The 21,803-nt window shown below is 34.4% G+C and overlaps 1 protein-coding gene and 1 pseudogene across 2 annotated transcripts; both read left to right on the plus strand.

Moving 5' to 3' along the window:
• The first annotated feature begins 500 nt into the window (after positions 1-500).
• LOC148192742 (GRF1-interacting factor 1-like) lies at positions 501-3,619 on the plus strand. The gene is made up of 4 exons (XM_088098579.1): positions 501-830; positions 1,819-1,895; positions 2,714-2,798; positions 2,946-3,619. Exons 1-4 carry the CDS (start codon positions 750-752, stop codon positions 3,336-3,338), a joined length of 636 nt encoding a protein of 211 aa, XP_087954705.1. The 5' UTR covers positions 501-749; the 3' UTR covers positions 3,339-3,619.
• A 1,016-nt stretch (positions 3,620-4,635) lies between these two features.
• Positions 4,636-20,396, plus strand: LOC148192743 (myosin-11-like; annotated as a pseudogene). Its single transcript, XR_015782121.1, has 38 exons — positions 4,636-4,964; positions 6,218-6,346; positions 7,184-7,327; positions 7,414-7,559; positions 7,648-7,804; positions 7,948-8,006; positions 8,388-8,547; positions 8,622-8,771; positions 8,867-9,003; positions 9,080-9,225; positions 9,346-9,447; positions 9,594-9,651; positions 9,731-9,832; positions 10,416-10,453; positions 10,651-10,777; positions 10,856-11,026; positions 11,190-11,321; positions 11,442-11,551; positions 11,671-11,730; positions 11,977-12,154; positions 12,312-12,516; positions 12,596-12,715; positions 13,653-13,751; positions 13,915-14,136; positions 15,774-15,913; positions 16,318-16,429; positions 16,515-16,559; positions 16,646-16,912; positions 17,011-17,166; positions 17,250-17,456; positions 17,607-17,750; positions 18,152-18,222; positions 18,313-18,412; positions 18,495-18,551; positions 18,642-18,698; positions 18,772-18,852; positions 18,972-19,054; positions 19,855-20,396. The product of XR_015782121.1 is annotated as a myosin-11-like (transcript).
• Positions 20,397-21,803: the final 1,407 nt, after the last annotated feature.

The following is a 21,803-nucleotide window of genomic DNA, read 5'->3' on the forward strand; positions in this document are numbered from 1 at the left end:
TACTGTATAATTTATTTGATGCTATGGAATTTAGGTACAAGAAACCCAAAGATATGCACATCATCTCTCTCGTTTGGTTGTGAAATGGTGAAAGGAAAATAAAAGTGGAATCTTACAGTTTTTAATTCATAAAAGATTATCACAATATGTATAAACAAAGTAATTTAATTCATAAAAAAATAGATTATTTGTTCCAAGCATTATTTTTTTTTGTTGAAACTAAATAAACAGGCACTCCTAAAATGAACCTTAACAAAGAAAAAACAAATTTTGCCATGTATTGAGAAACTTTTGACGTATTTGACTCTGTTTAGTTGCGAACAGCAGCATCTTTTATTTTCTCTCTCTGGTCCATCACGTGAGCTACTTTTTGAGAGAGAGAGAGAGAGAGAAGAGAGCAAAGACACGCAGTTCCAGAGAGGGACCCTGTTGCAGAGAAGAAAGAGCCAAATCAACCAGGTTCCCTCAACCTCAACTCTCTCTCTTGCAATAAATAATAATATCTTTCTCGGTGTGGTAGCAACATTGTAAATGTAATTGTAATTGTAATTGCAAGTGAGAGAGAAGGCAAAAGCGGGAACAGAGAAAAACACAGTCTTTTGTTTCTCTTTGCAGTTCCTTCCTCCTTGCACTCTCAGCTTGCAGGGGTTGTTTCCCCCTTCCGTTTGAGAGAAAAAAAAGAGAGAGAATAGATTTCAATTTCATCATCTGTATATAAATAGTGGACTTAGTTACTTAGCGTGCGAGAAATGCAGCAGCACCTGATGCAGATGCAGCCCATCATGGCAGCCTACTACCCCAACAACGTCACCACTGATCACATTCAACAGGTCCTTTCCTTTCCTTTCACTCTTCCATTTCCATTCTCCCTTCTTTTCCTTCTTCTCCTTTTCTTTTATCTTTCTCAAGCTCTTTCCACTTTCCCTTCACCTGTCTCTGCTCAGGGAACCTTTTCTTTTGTGTCTCTGAGCCTGTGGGTCTTACTGTGCCACTTTTAGTACTACCCCTTGCTTACTCTGTTTCTCATCATGCCCTCTTCTCTTTATTCTTTGTCACTTTCTGCTAACATCTCTGTGAGCCTATCTTAACGTAATCCCCGTCTTTGTCACTTCACGTTCACCACTTTGCTTGATTCGCTCTGTTCTTATCATTTATTAAGCTTGACTCCACTCATTCTTGGGCCCCTTCAGTATGCCTTTCGTTTTAATTACTTTTTTTCAAAGAGAGTAACTGTTCTTTAGTGTCTACACTGTTCTGGTGGCACCCCACTTTGATACTTGCTGTGTTGTTTGCTCCGTTCATGTTTCAAAGTGTTCAACTTGGACTGCTAGATTCTCTCATGTGTTGTCCTTGCAGTTTTGTAGATTGGTACTGCCATGTTTTTAGCTTCTCTGTTTCGGTTTAGTATCTCTATGGTGATTTGTGGGAGAGAATGTTGAACTGTTTCATGTTGGTTAAAGGGCTTGTTTACTTTCTTGCATACAATTACAGTCCATTGAAGAAAGTGTTTGATATTAAAGAAAAAATGACAGGATGGAAATTGCATGCCAGAAAATGCTCATATTCATAGTCTCAGTCGACATAAATAAAAGTCATTAATATTATGGTATACATGACTATTTTTGTACAATACATTTTAGAAAATATACTCTAAAATTCCCTGCATGTTTTCTGAAGTTTACTTTGATTAACATGACGGATCAACGATGCCTTTTTGTTTGTTTGCTTCCCCACTTCACATGTATTTATGCAATTTGCCCCCTTCGTTTTTGTGAAATTGTCATATCTGAAATAACTAGTTTCTCTCTTTACTAGCAGTATCTGGATGAAAACAAGTCCCTGATTCTGAAGATTGTTGAAAGCCAGAATTCTGGCAAGCTGAGCGAGTGTGCCGAGTAAGAACTGGTCTCATTGTAAAACTTTTTCTCAAATCTTTATTATTTGGCAAGCATGAGCCCTTCTGGTTTGGTCATATAATAACTGTAAGGAATAGAAACTGGAACAAGTTCCTACCTCAATCCCTTTAGTTAATTTCCGTCTTAATTTTCTGGTCATTTGTTCCACTTGTAATATAGCCTAACTCCTCATAGGTTAACTTTGGGTATTAGCAGGGTCAAATAGTTCATGCTAACAATGACTTATTCCAAACTTTACCCTCCTAGTTTCTTATCTGATACTTTAGCCACGGTTGCAGACCGTGTTATATAAACTACCTAATTAGTCTGACGATAAAGCTAGGGTGTTCGAAATCTTGAATCTAAATGGAGTCTGCATTGACTATGTATCTTTTTGCAGGCTTTTTCTAAGATACAGTGTACCCCACAATACTTCAAAAAAATTGGACACCAATAGTTTTATACAATTTTGAATTGAAGTTGCAAACATGATGACTTGAAACAAAACAGTTGTCACTTTCTGTACATGTATATTTCCACAAGGTCAATCATTAGGAGAAAGGTTGTAGCCCTTTTTGGTAATTGCATCATTTCGTGGTTTTCTTGTCAACACAACTTGAAGGGGACACAGATACTCAAAGTAGATCAACTTTTTTCTTGGGAAACTGTGGGGGTGTGAAAAAGTTGCTTCAAAGAATCACGGTTCTCCATGTTTGCCTTGTGATTGAAACCTAAAACAATTATTAGATTTTATGGTTCCTTTACTGCTCCTTTTGTTGTGGTCCTAAAGCATCACAATCCTCTTGTCTTTATTTCAGGAACCAATCCAGGCTGCAGAGAAATCTGATGTACCTTGCTGCGATAGCTGATTCCCAGCCCCAACCACCTCCTATGCCTGGTCAGGTACACAACCATTTTTTCAGAATATTTGATTAGCATCGGAAATCACTTTGACATGCTAGATACATTTTACATGCAAAATACTGTAATGATCCAGTATCATATACATAATCTTCAGTTAACTTCATATTCTTCTGAATATCATTGTAGTATCCTCCCGGTGGAATTATGCAGCAGGGAGCACACTACATGCAGGCTCAACAAGCTCAGCAGATGTCACAACAACAGCTAATGGCTTCACGCTCCTCCCTCTTATACTCTCAACAACCCTTCTCAGCTCTTCAACAGCAGCAGGGCTTGCACAGCCAACTTGGCATGAGCTCCAGCGGAAGTCAAGGCTTTCACATGATGCAAAGTGAAGCCACAACTGTAGGGGGCAATGCAACCATAGGTTCTGGAGGGTTTCCTGATTTTGTACGCATTGGTAACATTGGCAAGCAAGATATTGGAAGCTCTGGTGAAGGCAGAGGAGGAAGCTCCAGTGGCCACTCTGGTGATGGTGGTGAGACCCTTTATCTGAAATCTGCAGCTGATGGAAACTAAACCAGCCAGGGAGAATACTGAAGTTTCCTTGGCCTTTAGTGGTTTATTTAGTTAGGAGAATTAGGCAGTGGACATTAAGTAGAGGAAGAAGAAAGGAAAAACTTGCTGCACTTGTTGCTTATATATGTTGTTTGTTTATCTTGTGCTAAAGGCAAACAATCTAATCACTGCCTTAATGTTTCTGCAGTAGTACTAGTAGTAACATGATGCATGCTTTATTTTCTGGTGTAAAGCTTTAGTCATAAATGTCAAGGTCACAATATGACCACTTGTTATCGTGAGGGTTATTTGGTTGAACCATGACTGATGAAAATTTTCCGACAAAGTTGACTCAGAATCCAAACCCACCATATATGCAACATGCTGCTATGGTTCATGGTTAGTCACGACCTAGTACTATATATTCTATAATTTTATAAAATAAACAATCAGAAGAAAATATTTAAAACTGAGTAACTATATTAAAATTAAGTTTGTGCATGTAATTCATATATGTTATAAGTCTTAGAAATGTTCTGTAAGATATTGTTTAAAGTTCCATTTTAATATTTTTAATAGAGAATAAGAAATATTATTTTGCAAGGTTTTTTTTTTAACTTGTTATTTTAATTTAAGGGTTTTTTTATTACTTCACATCTACAAGAAGTTTGATGAGATTCTATAGTGGTTGCACTTTATAATTTTTTATTTGTATTTTCATATTTATATATAAAAAATATTTTAATTATGTGATCAATTATTTTATTCTTAGAATTTATAATCTTCTGCTAAACAGTATATTCTAATAAGTTTTTTTTTTGTATAAACCTAGATCATGATTAAGGGTGTATTAGAAATGTTCTTAATTAATCACCTTATGCATTTGGAACCAATACATGAACTTGGTAAGTGGGTTTTTTAATGGTTTGTTTTTCACGACAAAGATAATATGTAAGTTGTGGGAATTGTCAATAATTCTGATATAAAACTCACTCAACTCAACACAGAAAAGTTACCAAGTTACTGAAAATTACATAGTTAACAACTGATACAAAGCCAAATTTATAATGTCAGATAATCTTATTTCATTATAAATTAGATAAGAAACCCAAAATTATTATTTAATTCCTTCTATATATATATATATATATATATATATATTCTTTCGCCTATAGAAGAAGTTTACATATTAGATTTATTAATGCATTTTTTAAATTAGTTATAAGATTGCATTTAAAATAAGTTGAATATTATTGTGAAGATTATGGTTATGTTAGGAAGTAAAGTATTTGAGCGTAGCTATAAACATTTGAAAGAGAAGGGAAGGGAATAAAAAGGGAAGAGCGGGATGCATAGTGATTAGGAACCACGAGTTGGCGCGAAAGCAAAGGGAAGAAGAAGAAAGTGCCGAAGTTGAAGGGCATTGCGAAGAATGTCTTCTCATGGATCCAGACCCACACCCTCACCCTCATCCTCACCTACATTCACTTCCACTTCTTTCTCCTTTCATTTTCCCTTTTCTCTCACTTTCATCTTCACCCTTTCTCACTTTCATCTTCACCCTTTCTCACTTTCTTAACACATTTCATTCTAATAGCACGATCAGATCCCTAACTTTTATCCTTCTCTTTATGAACCGCGACGATGGTATGCTTCTAATTCAAACACTCATCTCGCCATTTTCAATTTTCTTCATTCTCAATTAATGCGTTTTTCTTTCTATTTAGTTAGTCGCATGCGCAATCAACACAGGTCTCTCATGCGATCACCTGTTTGTTTTATATTTAAAAAAAGAATACTCGCGTATGCGATGGAATTGAAAATACTTAAATGTCAACGATGTAATGAAACTATGGACTAGATGCCTGAGAATGTGTTAAGTCACGTGATTCTATGCAATTCATACCTGTTTTATATAGTGATCCTCTTCCATGATTAATGCACATTGGGATCTTGGATAAGTATGGGAAAAAGGATTGGAGAGTTTACTGGTTAAAGCTCTAGGATAAAACTTTTGTATAGTTTCTTAGGTGTTTTTAGTGTTGTTTTTTTTCTTTTAATAAGAATTCAGAGATGTTGCATTCAGATGGAGTTGGGCTACTTAGGCAGCATGCTCAGATATATCATGCCAGCAGTGGATAAATTATGAAACAAAAAGTGATCCATCATTAAATGCTTGCAGACAAATTTCACTTGGTTTGTTCTGTGTGAAGTGGATGGATTGGACATGTTATCCAGATGTGTTAGAGAAGGGGTTAATTTTTTAAACTTTTATTCTTTTGGTAGCAATGGGTCGAAGAAATTTTGATTTAATTGGCATATCAAGTTTCAAATTAATATTGAGTTCAAGATCCTGAATTGTGGGTTGTGCCTCGTGATTGTTTATGCCTAAAAAAAGTTGAACTTCTACTTCTGAAAAGCATTGATTTAGATTTGTAGATTCTGATTTCTTGTAAAGCAATTTTTTCGAGATGTCAAAATTTAATATCTCTCTATCTATGTGTAGAAACGGGTGTATTGGGAAAGAAATATGATATGTTGTCTTTCAGCCAGTAGCTAACTTTGATTAAGCTGCTGACTTTTCTACAATGTGGTATCCACTTGGTTGTTAGGCTACTGTTTGTGAAAATTATGCTAAAACATTCTGATTTATTTTATTTGGCTGTTAGTATTACTGATCCTGTGTAACTAACTATAAGAAAGAAACTTGTGCTATTGGTATACATATTTTAGTTTAGTTTGGAATTTTTAGATCTTTCTAGGCACACATTATGGGAGAAATGGATGTACAATTCTTGCTAGCTTTTCTTGCGGACAAGATAATATAGTAGTACATATTTAGACCGTTATGAGATCTTAGATAATTGTAATAAAAGATTATTCCATATCTCCATCTGCAGGGGACTCCCGTGAATATTATTGTGGGTTCTCATGTCTGGATTGAAGACCCAGAGGTATCTTGGATTGATGGACAGGTATTAAAAATCAATGGAAAGGATGCTGAAATTGAAACTACCAATGGAAAAAAGGTTTGTAGACTGTCAGAGTGCCATTTACTTGGTTCCGTATTTTATAGTATTATATTTTTTTGCCTTTTATCCAATCTATTTTGAGAAGAAGATTGGTAGGTTTATTGCCAATTTTGGTCATTGATAAGCGGCATCCTGTCTTGATAAATAAGACTTTGGCTTATTGTATGACAACAGTTAAATGGTTTACCTCTCATTTAGGCGTGGTGAAATGTTAAGGGAAGGGTTTGACCACATTTTTTTTTCCTATATACTAGTTTTCGGAAACAAAAAATTTGCTGCCCCTCTACAAACAAGTTTACATTGTGTCCCCATGTTATTTATTCTCACACGTAGAAACTGCTTACACGATGATCAACTTAAGAGAAAGCACTGCTAATCAGCTGTATCTTAGCTTCAAGTAGATCACAAAATGTGTAAAAAAGCTTAAGAAAAACTAAAAAGTAACGAGATCCATAAACAAGCCTTCTTTCTTTCATTATTGAACTGAACTTCCCAGCTTGGTATTCAAGTTATCACTGTGATCCATCAAAAGTTGTATTAATTAATTTTTTCATGTTGAAAATCCACCATCAAAGTCATTGGAGTCTTGAATTAATTTATCGCTGTCAGTTTCTTTACTGTATTCCTGCTTTATGTTTACTGATGAACTCTGTAGTAAAAAAATTAATTATTATTTGTTGACTTCTAAAGGCATTTTACCTCATTAATTGATGAAGAACTCACATTTTCTCATGCTTCTATTTCCAACTGATAATCTGCAAATTTTACCGTGACTTATTAGGCCAAAGGTTACTTCTGAATTATTACTTGTTCTTCTATTTTGGCTATTTCAAGGTCAATGCAAATTTATCAAAAATATATCCTAAGGACATGGAAGCTCCTCCTGGTGGAGTGGATGATATGACTAAACTGTCCTATTTGCATGAGCCTGGAGTCCTGCAGAACTTGAAGGCTAGATATGAATTGAATGAAATATACGTAAGGATTTCTTCCCTTTAATGTGATGAGTGATGAGATACAGTGAAGTTTATAAGTGAAAAAGTTGCTACCAATGGTTTTGGCAGACTTATACTGGAAATATTCTGATTGCTATAAATCCATTCCAAAGACTACCTCATATTTATGGTGCGCACATGATGCAACAATACAAGGGAGCACCATTTGGAGAATTAAGCCCTCATGTATTTGCAGTTGCTGATGTTGCATATAGGTAATCTTAATCTTTTTCCCTAAAGATTGAAGTTTTTTTTCTATAATGATTGAAGCAAATATTAAATTGATGTTTTTTTTAATAACAGGGCGATGATTAATGAAAAAAAAAGCAATTCAATTCTAGTCAGTGGGGAAAGTGGAGCTGGTAAAACTGAAACGACAAAAATGCTTATGCAGTACCTTGCTTTCTTAGGTGGTAGGGCTGGTACCGAAGGACGGACAGTTGAACAACAAGTTCTTGAAGTATGATTGAATTAATAATACTCATTTTTTTAACTCCAGAATTCCCATTCTCATGCTCCCTCCCCCTCCCGAATAACTTTCCTTTTCCTTATCTTCTGATATGAACTCATTCAAGACTTCCATATTGATTGATTTGAGTGCAGTCAAATCCAGTTCTGGAAGCATTTGGAAATGCTAAAACTGTTAGGAATAACAATTCTAGGTGAGTCTATAGTGTGGTAAATAACGAATTTTGTGGGTTTTATTCTCTATGATTTCTGGTTTATAAATTATCTTTGGTATCAGTTTTTTTGACATGTGGGCCATGAAGGATTCCCTGTGCTTCCTTCGTACTGCTTGTCTGAAATTATGGATTAACTGTGCCTCCGTTATTTTTCTCATTTCGTTACTTTTAGTATATGATGTCATATTGCCAAAAGTCATTATAATTTTAAGAAGGGAAGTTAGAATGATGCCTTTCTTAATCAAGTTTTTGTTCCAGAAAAGAATTTATATTTTGCTAATATTACCTGCTACATGATACTGAATGTGCAAGCTATTACCAAAGAGTTGGTTTCAAATTCTCCTAGTGTTAATGGTGCAGTCGATTTGGTAAATTTGTTGAGATCCAATTTGATAAAAGTGGAAGAATATCAGGAGCAGCCATCCGAACATATCTTCTAGAGAGATCTCGGGTTTGCCAAATTAATGATCCTGAAAGGAATTACCATTGCTTTTATCTTCTTTGTGCTGCACCGCACGAGGTGGCTTTCTGTCTATCATCTACTTACTGCGGATTCTCTTAATTATGTAAAGTCATTGGAAATTCTTCTAACAGGAAATTGAGAAATACAAATTAGGAAATCCTAAATCATTTCACTACCTTAACCAGTCAAAATGCTATGAACTGGCTGATGTAAGTGATGCTCGTGAATATCTTGCCACTCGAAGAGCTATGGATATTGTTGGAATAAGTCAAAAAGATCAGGTATTTCTCAAGAATAGCAAATTTAGCTTCTTTCTTGCTAGAATATAGAATGATTATTTTCCACCTCTCTGATTTGTCCTGTTTCTTGTTCTCAGGAAGCCATTTTCAGAGTTGTTGCTGCAATTCTTCATATTGGTAATATTGAATTCACCAAAGGAAAAGATGTTGACTCGTCGGTTCCAAAAGATGATAATGCCAAATTCCACCTAAAAACAACTGCTGAGCTTCTCATGTATGGTCATTGTTGTATCATTACTTGTGTTTGTATGGTTTATAGTTTCTTTAAGATGATTTCAATATTGGATCAGGTGTGATGCTGATGCCTTGGAAGATGCGTTATGTAAGCGTGTCATGATCACCCTGAAGAAGTTATAAAAAGGAGCCTTGACCCCCAAAGTGCAGCGGTGAGTAGAGATGGATTGGCAAAAACAATTTATTCTCGGCTATTTGACTGGTAAGATACTGAAAATGGACATACAGTCATCTTTTAGAGTCTAATTAGTAAGATACGCTGAATATAAGGATGCAGGGTTCTGGTTTTGATTCCTGAGTCATTTATGTTTTTTTCTAACAGGCTGGTGGACAAGATAAATAATTCAATCGGACAAGACCCCAAATCTAAATCTTTGATTGGGGTCCTTGATATCTATGGTTTTGAAAGTTTTAAAGCTAACAGGTAATATATAGTTTTGAAGAATAAACATATCTATCCATTAGTATGTCCACAAGAGTGTATTACTGAAGATATTGAAAGCAACTACCTCTACTTGTTCTCAAGTTTCAATCTTTTGTAACTTATTTTCAGTTTATCATGCTCTGCAGTTTCGAGCAATTTTGCATTAATTTCACAAATGAGAAGTTGCAGCAACATTTCAATCAGGCAAAGTCTAAGAACAAATATGCACTTCAAGTTTCTTTGTTATTTCTGTATTTAATATGATTAAGATGATGGCTTTCAGCACGTGTTTAAAATGGAACAAGAAGAATATACAAAGGAGGAGATCAATTGGAGCTACATTGAATTTGTTGACAATCAAGATGTTTTGGACCTTATTGAGAAGGTTTTCTTTTTATCCTTATTTCCCACTTTCTTCTAGAGACTGAGTATATTAACTCTTTTTTAGTCGGAAGTCTTCTATTTAATTGTTCATATCATTAATGAAACTGAAAGGTAGTGTTTTTTATATGCTTAATGATGATATGTACAATGCTCGCTTTTTTAACTATCTAATATAGGTTCTTCCCACTGTCTATTTGGTGTGACAATACATTTCCTATTAATAATGAATGCTCGATTGATCCAAGTTGGAAAAGGTTGACAAAATTCACAGAACAGCGGCGTACATGTAGAAAGTAAGAGAAGCAGGGGAACAGGAATGTGTGATGAAAATAAAATTGGTTTACGAGTTTCTTTTTTGCTTCTTTGGAACTGAACTGTGATATCTTTATTATGTATTATTGGAGTAATTACACAATCTATATTATTTTGATGAAAGTAAATTTACAATTAAGGAATTTCTATTTCTAAGTAGTCTTCCATCATGTTATTACTTTGGGCCCATTTTACATCCTAGTTCAGTCCTTCGTTAGGCTTTTCCTGCCTTTTGTTCTTGTTATACTTTTACATTGATTTTGCTTTTGCAGAAACCTGGAGGAATCATTGCTCTCCTCGATGAAGCTTGGTAAAATATTGTTTTTTGCTCCTGTGAACTTCTTCCTTTTCATGGCTTGCTTGATGATTTTAATTTTTAACCTTTAGTTTGTAAAAGTAGACATGATCCAGTTTTTTTTTCTGGTTTCTTAAAATCTATAGCTCCTTGTTAAATAACATAACCTATATCCATCATTCATGCCATTAACTTCTGCCTTTGTCTTTCAGCATGTTCCCAAAATCAACTCATGAAACATTTGCAAACAAGCTTTATCAAACATTTAAGAATCACAAGCGCTTTATTAAGCCAAAATTGTCTCGAACGGATTTCACAATTGCTCATTATGCTGGGGAGGTATGACTGATCTCAACATTCGCTGCTGCCAAAATGAGACATTGTTGTTTTTTCAAATTGAACCTCGTCGATTTGCAGGTACTATACCAGTCTGAGCAATTCTTAGACAAAAACAAGGATTATGTCGTTCCAGAACATCAAGATTTATTGAGTGCTTCCAAATGTTCTTTTGTATCTGGCCTTTTTCCACCACTTCCAGAAGAGACGTCAAAATCTTCCAAATTTTCTTCAATTGGTTCTCGTTTTAAGGTATTCTTTTCCATGTCTTCATTGTAAACTTTAGGACTTCATTGTAATCAAGATTTTAAGGAATCATTCAAATAATGAAGATGTGAACAAGCTCCCTTCACTACCTACAAAAATTGAACTGCATTCTTATTATCTAGAAGCTAATAAATTCTGAATGGTGCAGCTTCAACTACAAAGCCTAATGGACACATTAAATTCTACAGAACCCCATTACATTAGATGTGTGAAACCAAACAACCTCCTCAAGCCTGCAATTTTTGAGAATATCAATATTATGCAACAACTTCGTTGTGGTGTGAGTATGCTTTTATGTATTTCCTTTATTTCATTGTTTAGAAGATGGTTTTTGCAAAGTATATCTGTAATTCCTTGAAGTCTTTATCCCATCCGCTGTTCCTAACTCTTGCCCCTATAGGGTGTCTTGGAGGCAATCAGAATCAGTTGTGCTGGCTACCCTACTCGTCGTGCTTTCTTTGAATTTATAAACAGATTTGGCATCCTTGCCCCAGAGACCATGGAAGCAAAGTAAGCATTCTTTTATTTTATCTTCTATGCTTGGGAGGAAACGTTTGGCTTTGACTTTTAAAACATTTTGTACCAAACTTGGGCATGGTGCTAATGTCAAGTTTTTCACCTGTGGGTAGCTGCGATGAAAAAACTGCTTGCCAAAAGATTCTGGAAAGATGGAGCTTAAAGGATATCAGGTAACATGATGTATTGCACAAGAATAATTATTGTTCTTGTTCTTGTCGAGTTGTTCATACCTCTGCTGTAAATCCCTCTAGGCCCTGGGAACAACTATTATCCGTGTACATTTTCAGCAGTAATTTTTAATGGCTCTTCAGACTTAACTATCTAAGATTATCTGGGGCCTTGTATGTCGTAACGTGCATATATCTATAATATTTATGCCCTGCTCATATGTTTCTGGTTGGCTTCAAATGTTGTAGATTGGAAAAACAAAAGTATTCTTGAGAGCAGGTCAGATGGCTGAATTAGATGCTCGGAGAGCTCAAGTACTTAGTAATGCAGCAAAAGTTATCCAACGACGTGTACGAACCCATCAAGCACGCAGACACTATCTTGCATTGCGTAAGAAGACCATATACGTGCAGTCTCGGTGGAGAGGTAAATTGTTTCAATAGGGAAATAACCTGATTAATTCGTTAGGATAAATGCAGCCATGTTCATAGCATGACGTCCCTAACTAGCACATATATCTTAGATCTGTAGGAGACCTCATTACTTGATGTTATTCTTAAGATATATGATATATTATCTATAGGAAGACTTGCATGTAAACTCTATGAGCATCTGAGAAGGGAAGCTGCTGCTGTGAAAATTCAAAGAACATACGTAGACATGAAGCTAGGAAAGCCTATAAAGAACTTCAGGCGGCAGTACTTACACTGCAACGAGCTATAAGGGCCACTGCTGCTCGCAAGGACTTCAGATTTAGGAAGCAGACTAAAGCTTCCATCATCATTCAGGTTTGGTCAAGTACTAAATGGTTTGGATCATCCTCTAGAGCAATCAGTGTTCAATAATTTTCTCTCTAAAAAATTGTAGGCTCGGTGGCGGTGTCACAAAGCTGCCATATATTATAAGAGGCTGAAGAAAGGTACAATAGTTACACAGTGCAGATGGAGGGGGCGTGTATCCAGGAGAGAACTTAGGAAACTGAAAATGGTATGTTTTTATGTCTACCATGATTGTTATAGAGATTAAGTAGACCCTTCAAATATATATATATATATATATATATATATATATATATATATATATATATATATATATATATATATATATATATATATATATATATATATAAGCAACATGTTCTTCCTACATAGCTTATGGAACAAAAGGAAAAGGATACTATTTGTCACCCAATTAATTTGTTTTATTGTGAAGTTGAGTTTTAAATCATAAAAGTAAATACAAACAATATTTATATTTTTTTGTTTCATCCTCATAGTCGGTGTCATCATCATTATCCTTTTAGTAAGAAAAACAACATAAGAATACAAAACTCACGATTTACCAAGATTGAAATTGGCCTTAACTTTTTACTTGTGATTATAGAAGACATAAAATTGTCCCCTTTTTATTTCGATTTCATAAGCCACTATCATTTGTATTTTGAAAGAAATGAAACAGATACAAAATAGACCTTTGAGAAATTTACAAAATAGAATATCGCATCCACAATGGATTTGAGCAAAGAGTATTGTGATATTTTATTTCTTTCCTTTTTATGATATGAAAGATTAAGATTCCACATCGACTAGAAATAAGATAAGTTTATAGTATATGAGTGGTTGTAAATCACACCTTACAAGCCAGTTTTATGGGACTGAGTTAGGTTTAAAATTCATTTCTTAATATGGTATCAGAGTCATGGTTAGAGTCTATTGTAGCGAAATTTGATGTTTGTTGAGTCTATTGTTCCACCTGCCATTGGACCACCGATATGTTTAGTGAGGTGGACTTTAAGTCTAACTCAATATTGTTTTATGGTAACATAAGTAGCATAAACGTCACCTTTCCAATATAGTTTTCTGGTTTCGTTATATCCTTATAAATTTTTTCTCTCTAAGTTGACATTTGTTTCCATTTGCTATAGGCTGCAAAAGAAACTGGTGCCTTACAAGAAGCAAAGGATAAACTTGAAAAACGAGTGGAGGAACTAACATGGCGTCTCCAACTAGAAAAAGGTTTAAAGGTAAGATCTGTGGATAGATATACTTTTGGAAGGATTCTGTTGTTGTGATGATCTCTTGTACAAATATGAAATAAGAAAAAGGTTAAAAAGGAAAAATTTGCAAGTTACTAAGTACCCTTGCAACTGGTAAGGCATAAAGTAAGCCATGTGGAATCATGTGCAGACAAATTTGGAAGAATCCAAAGCTCAGGAGATAGCAAAACTGCAGAATTCATTGCAGGAGTTGCAGATCAAATATGAAGAAACTAATGCTCTGCTCATTAAAGAGAGAGAGAATGTAAAGAAAGTTGTTGAAGAAGAACCTCCTGTCATTAAAGAAACACAGGTTATTGTTGAAGATACACAGAAGATTGAGACACTGACAGCAGAAATTGAGAGCCTAAAGGTAAGAAAGTTCAGTCATAGGAGATCAAATTTCCTATTAGGTAAACCTTATTTCAAGGATGCATCATTTTCTATACAAAATGCTTCATTTAAAATTTAAAGCTTTTATTTCTAACATTATTTTTTTCAGTGATATACGACTTATATCATTCCTAGAATTGTATATTAATTTTGTAGCCTCTTTTTCTTCATTGCTTAGTTGGTAAAGGAAAAAAAAAACATCAGATCTGGAATTTGTTATATCTGATTGAGGACCATAAAGAATGTCAATGTGAGGATGTTATTCAAATTATATATTTTTGTTCCGGACATGTATCCAATTATGCAACCTAGCCTTTATATGGAACTATGGCTTATTTTGGATATTCTTGGTGATCATTATAAGAAATTAATGAAAGAGATTGTAAAAAAATTGAGGTGCATGATTTTATTAATTATGGGAGAAGTTTGATTAACTTTGTCTTATTTTCTTCCCTTAAATGTACTTGTTGAAAAGTTCATCCAAACTAGGCCTAATATGCAACTCATCAAACATGTTTTCAGAACTTGATGAGACCTATCGTGTTAAGAAATCACAAGAACCATAACAAAGGATTAGAAGTTGTGTTTGGAAAAATTGAACTGCTCTCGTCGCGCTAGTCTTATTAAATGCCATTCAGCATCTTTTCAAGATAGACATTCTAGGAGATCTTGGAAATACTTAGTGCAGATTTATTAGAAAGCAAATATATTCATAAGATTATGACTATGCAGTATATATAGTTGGGACAACCAACAAAAAATTTTGGCAATAAGAAACCTGTGCTTCTGTCTTCATAGCCTTGGTAAAAATATCAGCTACTTGTGTTTTTTGTAGTGAAGTAGATGTGTGAGCAAGATGTATAACGAGACTGGCCAAGGCTTCTCTGATATGAAGCTGATCCACCTGTGTTTTTTGTTACCATGAAACACCACTAGTAGTCTAGATTATTCTTTACTTCATTAACACTCTGAAGATCCTTAATATAAGGGGATACAACAAAGCAAGTTTCTCTCTGGTTGATTTAGGGAACAGCAAGATAATTTTTCATTCTCTTCAAATTAGAAATATTATCAAATCAAGTTCTTCATTATGGAAGAAAAATATAGTTAATGCTTGTTGATAGAGTGATGTTCTTCACACACAAAATGTCCTTTGACGAGTGCACATTGAACTAAAACTTACGTCAATTATGAATGATTGTGAAGAATGAGGCTGGTTAGGAGCTTCCATACTATGTTTAAATGTACTGAATGTCAAGCATGATTGCACTAAAATTTACTAGTAAATTTCATGTTATGGAGCTTCCATACCATGTAAAAATGTCAAGAACAAATCATTTAAATAATTGAGAGGTTAGGTGGAGGCACTTAGCCACAGGTTATATCTCTACTCAAATAACTTGCATTAGGATTATATATTTGATTGGATTGACTAATAAGAGTGCAAAAATAATATAACGAAAATGTTTATGTTTCTGAATGTCTTTAGATAATTTTATTAAAAACTGATGATGGAGCATAATTTTTGTCCAAAGTTTATATATACCAATGTTTGTTTAGCAGCATATAGTGGTAATCTCATCTAAAGTGATTTGTGTTGGCTTTATCTTCACACAGACCTCGCTTGAGTCAGAGAAACAGAAATCTGATGACTTTGAAAGAAAATACAATGAAGCCCAAGCTTGTAGTGAAGAGAGAGGTAAAAAAATAGAAGACATGGAGAAGAAGGGTCGTCAGCTTCAAGAATCATTGACTAGGTAACATAAATAATGAATAACCTAATGTAGTTCTTTTTGTTAGCTGTGACCAAGAAGTCATTAGCACAAATCTTGGATAGAGTCTCTGTTCATGGGGGCAAGACTGTGTACATTTACTATCCCCAGACCCTACTAGGTAGTGGGAGCCTTGTTCACTGGGTCACCCTTTAATCAGTGGTGATCTACCTTGAAAATATTGGATGGCTTGTCTAAACTTGTGAGCCAAATTCTTGGTTGTAGAGACTTCCTTTCTCGTAAAATGTTCCATAATATCATTGGCTAGCTGTTTAAAAACTTATCTTTATCTTTCCTTGATATCTCAGAATATATTATATCTAATTTAAAATTGTCCATCATATCATGCCTACTCTTAATTAACTGAAATCTCATAATTCTATGATTAGGCTAGAAGAGAAGATTACTAATTTAGAATCAGAGAATCAGGTACTACGTCAACAAGCTGTGTCCATGGCTCCTAACAAGTTCCTTTCAGGTCGTTCAAGATCAATCATCCAGGTAATCCCCCGATAAAAAATATTATGCATGGAAACAATAATAAGCCTGACATTGATTTAACGGGGTTTCTTGTCTGTCTATATAGAGAACTGAAAGTGGTCATATTATACCGGAAGCAAAGACACCTGTGGTAAATAAATACATCTATTATAAATTCATTGTTATTGCTTTTGGGTACGTCTATATGGATTTGACTTTTTCTTGTCCACCTAATAGTCTAATCAGGAAATGCATAGTGCATCAATGCACCGGAGGGAACCCTCTGACGGTTTGGATGATAAACCACAAAAGTCACTAAATGAGAAACAACAGGAGAATCAAGAGTTACTCATCAGATGTATTGCACAACATCTTGGCTTTGCTGGGAACAGGCCAATTGCTGCCTGTATCATATACAAATGCCTTTTGCACTGGCGATCTTTTGAAGTTGAGCGTACTAGTGTTTTTGATCGTATCATCCAAACTATTGGCCATGCAATTGAGGTGTGAAAAAGGCAACTTCCACATGCTAGTGCCCTCTTTTTCTTGTTCCTCTCAGCTTAACACTTTCAAGTTGCTGATAGATTCCATTCGAATTTCAGACCCAGGATAATAATGATGTCTTGGCTTATTGGTTATCCAATGCCTCTACACTTCTCTTGTTACTCCAGCGCACACTCAAGGCTAGTGGTGCTGCTGGAATGGCTCCACAACGCCGCCGTTCTTCATCTGCAACCTTGTTTGGGAGGATGACTCAAGTAAGTATAGCTTCTGATTTCAATGAACTGTTTCCCAATGGAAATCTTTTGTTCTTCAGGTAAGCATAGTTCCCTTTTTCCAGAGTTTCCGTGGAACTCCAGCTGGAGTAAACCTTTCCCTAGTCAATGGTAGCGCAAGCAGAGGAGTAGATACATTAAGACAAGTTGAAGCCAAGTACCCTGCCCTGCTTTTCAAACAGCAGCTTACAGCATATGTGGAAAAGATATATGGAATGATTCGTGATAATTTGAAGAAAGAAATTTCTCCCTTGCTCGGATTATGCATCCAGGTTTGACAGTTTATTCCTTAATGTGTACATTCTACAAACTGGTCTATAATGCAGGCTTTAAAATTATAATTTTTTTTCCAATTTATACATTTCACATTTCCCTGGAATATCATTCATTTAAAACATCACTGTTGGTATGTGACGATATAGGCACCAAGAACATCGAGAGCAAGCCTTGTTAAGGGATCATCACGTTCTGTTGCAAACACTGAAGCCCAGCGTGCCTTGATTGCTCACTGGCAGGGGATAGTGAAGAGCCTAGGAAACTTTCTAAACACTTTGAAAGCTAACCATGTTAGTATAATCCTTTTGGAAGTATTCTTTCTGTGCTTTTGCCTCATAGCAATATGTGCCAGTAATACTTGCTCTTTACATATAATTTTGGTGCCGTTAAATATAGTGTGATAAAATTACGTATACCTCTATTGAATTCAATAAAATTACATGACCTCCCCCTATTGTTTCTCAATTTACATACTTTTTCTTTACTTTGATTTTAAATAAAGGGAGATTTATTTTGATAATTCACTTATAGGTTCGAATAAATTTTTGAACAAAAGGTTGGTCTTCATAATTTGGTCCCAGACACGTCTGCATAATATGTTCTTCTAACATTACTTTATTTTCCTTTCTTTGGAAGTTGTTATATTTTCATTTATTCAATGCTGTAATTTCTCGCGGCTTAATTTTTGCAGGTTCCTCCCTTTTTAGTTCGTAAGGTGTTCACGCAAATTTTTTCTTTCATCAATGTACAATTGTTTAATAGGTTGGTTTTTTCTGCACTTCTAATATCCCGTTTTAAACTTGTGTTCAGTAAATTGGAATTTTCATTTTAATCGTCTCATTTTTTTGTTAGTCTTCTTTTACGACGGGAGTGCTGCTCATTTAGTAATGGAGAATATGTCAAAGCTGGTCTGGCTGAATTGGAGCATTGGTGTTATAAGGCAACAGATGAGGTGCATTAACTTTGCACTGCTGTTCTCTTCAGTTCTTTTAACTACATGTACTAATATCTTCGGCCCTCCAAAAAAATTTCAGTATGCAGGTTCTGCCTGGGATGAGCTCAAACATATTAGACAAGCTATTGGATTTCTGGTATCGGTCTATATTTTGCTATCAACCGTCTGGCTCTCATTTTTGCAAATTGTCAGAGATATGATACAAATGATTTTTCCTTTGTTTTAGGTCATTCATCAGAAACCAAAGAAAACATTGGATGAAATAAGCCATGACCTGTGCCCAGTAAGTAGAACAAATATTTGTCATTGAAAGTTCACTTTATGGTATAGTTACCATTATCAGTTCCTGTGTACAGGTCCTTAGTATACAGCAACTATATCGTATAAGCACCATGTACTGGGATGACAAATATGGAACGCATAGTGTGTCTTCTGATGTAAGTTTTTACAGAAAAGTTTTACTTAAGCTCTATAAAATCATCCAGTACCATAATTTCAAACATAAGATGTACAGAAAAGCCACGCTGAGCTTTGCGGTATTAATGTTTTCATCTAGGTCATATCCAACATGAGAGTATTGATGACTGAAGATTCAAATAATGCAGTTAGTAACTCTTTCCTGTTGGATGATGATTCAAGGTCAGTCAGATATCATTAGTTCTTTTGTAGTTGCTGAGGTTTTCCTATTTTTAATATTCCAGCAAAATATCACTCACTTTTAATTCTTACTGATTAGTTTAACCATGATGCACTGAACCTAAATAAAGAAAAATATAAAACTGAGTTAAGCTTGTGGCAGTCCTGAAGTTTTCAATTTGTAATCCCTGACTTTAATTATTCTCAAATTCAAAGTTGTGATCCCTGACTTGACCAGAATAACACACGCTCACACGGAATATACAGTTTTCTCATGTATAAGCTACCAAGCTTATAATCACATGCATTCAGCTGAAACCTCACTTCAAGATTACTTTGTTGTGTCCCGAGGCAGAAAGCCTGCTTGGTAAAGCGATTTTAAGGACAATGTTTCTTTTTTCCAGAAATATTGTAGAAAAGGGAAATAAATAAATCAAGTTCCAAAATATGCTAATCTGGACATTAAGTGGGGGCCAAGGCGTAGTTCGGATTAACTTGTTCGAGGTTTTTAATTATGAAAACTTAATATGATTGAAAGCAAGAATGTCATGTTTTTGTGAATTTACTGATGCCGACGAACAATTTGGACGAGGGTGCTTCTAAAAAATTATAGTGGTGTAAGCTGATTTTATGTAAAGTTTAAAGTTTAATTTACATTTATTTTATATTTTACTCTTACATGTTTTTGATGAAAAGTTTATCCAAATTGACTCTAATACTAGTTTGAGAAGCCTGTATTCTTAATAAATCCTCTTGAAATGACATTTTATCATTAACCATATCAAAACGTGTATTTTGTGCAGCATTCCGTTTTCTGTTGATGACATATCGAAATCAATGGAACAGATAGATATTGCAGATATAGAGCCCCCGCCACTAATTCGTGAAAATTCAGGCTTTAGCTTTTTGTTGCCGCGCCCAGATTGAGAGCTTTTGGTGTAGATTTTGATCCACCAGTATTGTTGCCCACCACCATGGAGTTACCAAGTCACATCAGTTAGATGCTATCATGGTTGTGCTTGAACTGTTGACTTTGGTTGTCTGAACAGGTCATTGTATTAAACATACCAAAATTTACATCTCAGGGATGGATGACAAAACATAGATCATCACGTCGTGTAAGTGGATTTTTGGGCTGAGGGTAAAAGGAATAATACTGTAATAGCCTTTTTCGATAAAGTTTTCATCCTCATTTTTTATGAACCTTTTTAGTTCTGAGCACTTTGTTTTGCTTGGAATAAGATTTTGTATCTAGAAAGAAGTATAGGAATTTTACCCAACTATGATAGTGAATGAAGTCCATGACCATGGCTTAGAATGTGGTAACAAAAGTTCATTTTTTATATGGGCATGTTCCGTCGTACAATTTTCATTGCTTTCGATTTCTTATTTTATCCTATCACGACGAATTCTCGAATAATGAATCCATAATTATAACAATTGGAGAAATACATTTGGAAACTTTTGATACGTGTAAGTTGCAGAAATTTGCCAAAAATGGTTGAAAATCAAAATAAATAAAAGCTTCGCTAGAAGGAAACTAATGGGACTGTCGTTGGCTTCTCTGGTACATAGAACATGGTGCTCCATTTTCAAAAGGTACATATTTTCCTAGACACATTTCTCATTTCGCAAACGCTTTGTCTTCTTATGTTTTGTCTTCTCTCTCATTCCATGCCTTTGTCACTGCAAACTCTAAGATGCACCATTTTAAGGTTTGTCCAAATGGTGATACAATGCACTGTAAAATGCTTTTCTTGCTCTTTGAAGTCATGGTTTGCCAAATCGATACATTACACTTCGTACTGAGGTTGTAGTTTGAGTCTAGCAGTCACCAAAAACGACAAAATTTACACCTTTGGAAACAAAATCCGTAAGATCTAAACTTGACTTTCATTGCGATTTCATTTTTTTCTTAATTTTTATTTTTTTACTTACAAAACATATCTTGTGTCGTTATTTTTGCCTTCAAGAATTGAAATTTGATTATGTTGATTTTGATAAATTATTTTTCTTTTATCGGGTAAAGTTTAATTTTTTTTTATCTTTGTTTATGATGTTCATATCACGATTTTCTTTGCCAAAAGAACAAACTTTATTACGATTTGAAATAATTGTTTATACAGCTTAAACTCTTACCAAAAGAAGAAACTTTTAACATATTGAGGTTTGTAATATTCATTTATGCGAATTAAACGGTCTTCTCTTTGGGAAAAAAACAAATCCTTAATTGTTAATATTTATAATCTTGAATTTACGACTTAAATGTATTTGGGGAAAACTATTAACTTTAAACTATTGAAAACTATTGAAGTTTGCTTTTTAACAATCAGGGGTTTTTAAAACTTTATCTCATTATGCAATGTTGCAGTATTTATATTTCTTCACTGATACTTCTTTTATCCAAATTTGCCTACCTGAGTACTCTATCTGGAATATTTCTATATTTTATTCTTAAACTTTTTTTTAAAAATAAGTATAGCGATGAAGAATAAAAAAATATATTTTTTTTTAAAAAATGATAAAAGGAAGGATACCTATGAACATGAAAATAAATAAATCATATTTTTCCACATATCTTATGACACGACATATTTATGACAATATCATTTATTACGTCAAAATAAATTAACTCGTTAGGTGATAAGAACTCTATTTATTAATTTCTAAAATATAAAGTTTCATATTAAGATAAATTCCAAAATTGTGTTATAATTAAAATACTAAAAATATAATTGTTTTGGATGTAGGG

This window comes from Vigna umbellata, chromosome 9, assembly GCF_029865625.1.
Source record: "Vigna umbellata cultivar VRB3 chromosome 9, Vumbellata_1.0, whole genome shotgun sequence".
Lineage (NCBI taxonomy): Eukaryota > Viridiplantae > Streptophyta > Magnoliopsida > Fabales > Fabaceae > Vigna > Vigna umbellata.

Bases quoted from the DNA above. Each gene is read 5' to 3' on its own strand.
- LOC148192742 (XM_088098579.1), top strand. From the start codon at position 750: ATGCAGCAGCACCTGATGCAGATGCAGCCCATCATGGCAGCCTACTAC. The intron at 831-1,818 runs GTCCTTTCCTTT...CTTTACTAGCAG, and splicing joins CCACTGATCACATTCAACAG to TATCTGGATGAAAACAAGTC. The intron at 1,896-2,713 runs GTAAGAACTGGT...TCTTTATTTCAG, and splicing joins AAGCTGAGCGAGTGTGCCGA to GAACCAATCCAGGCTGCAGA.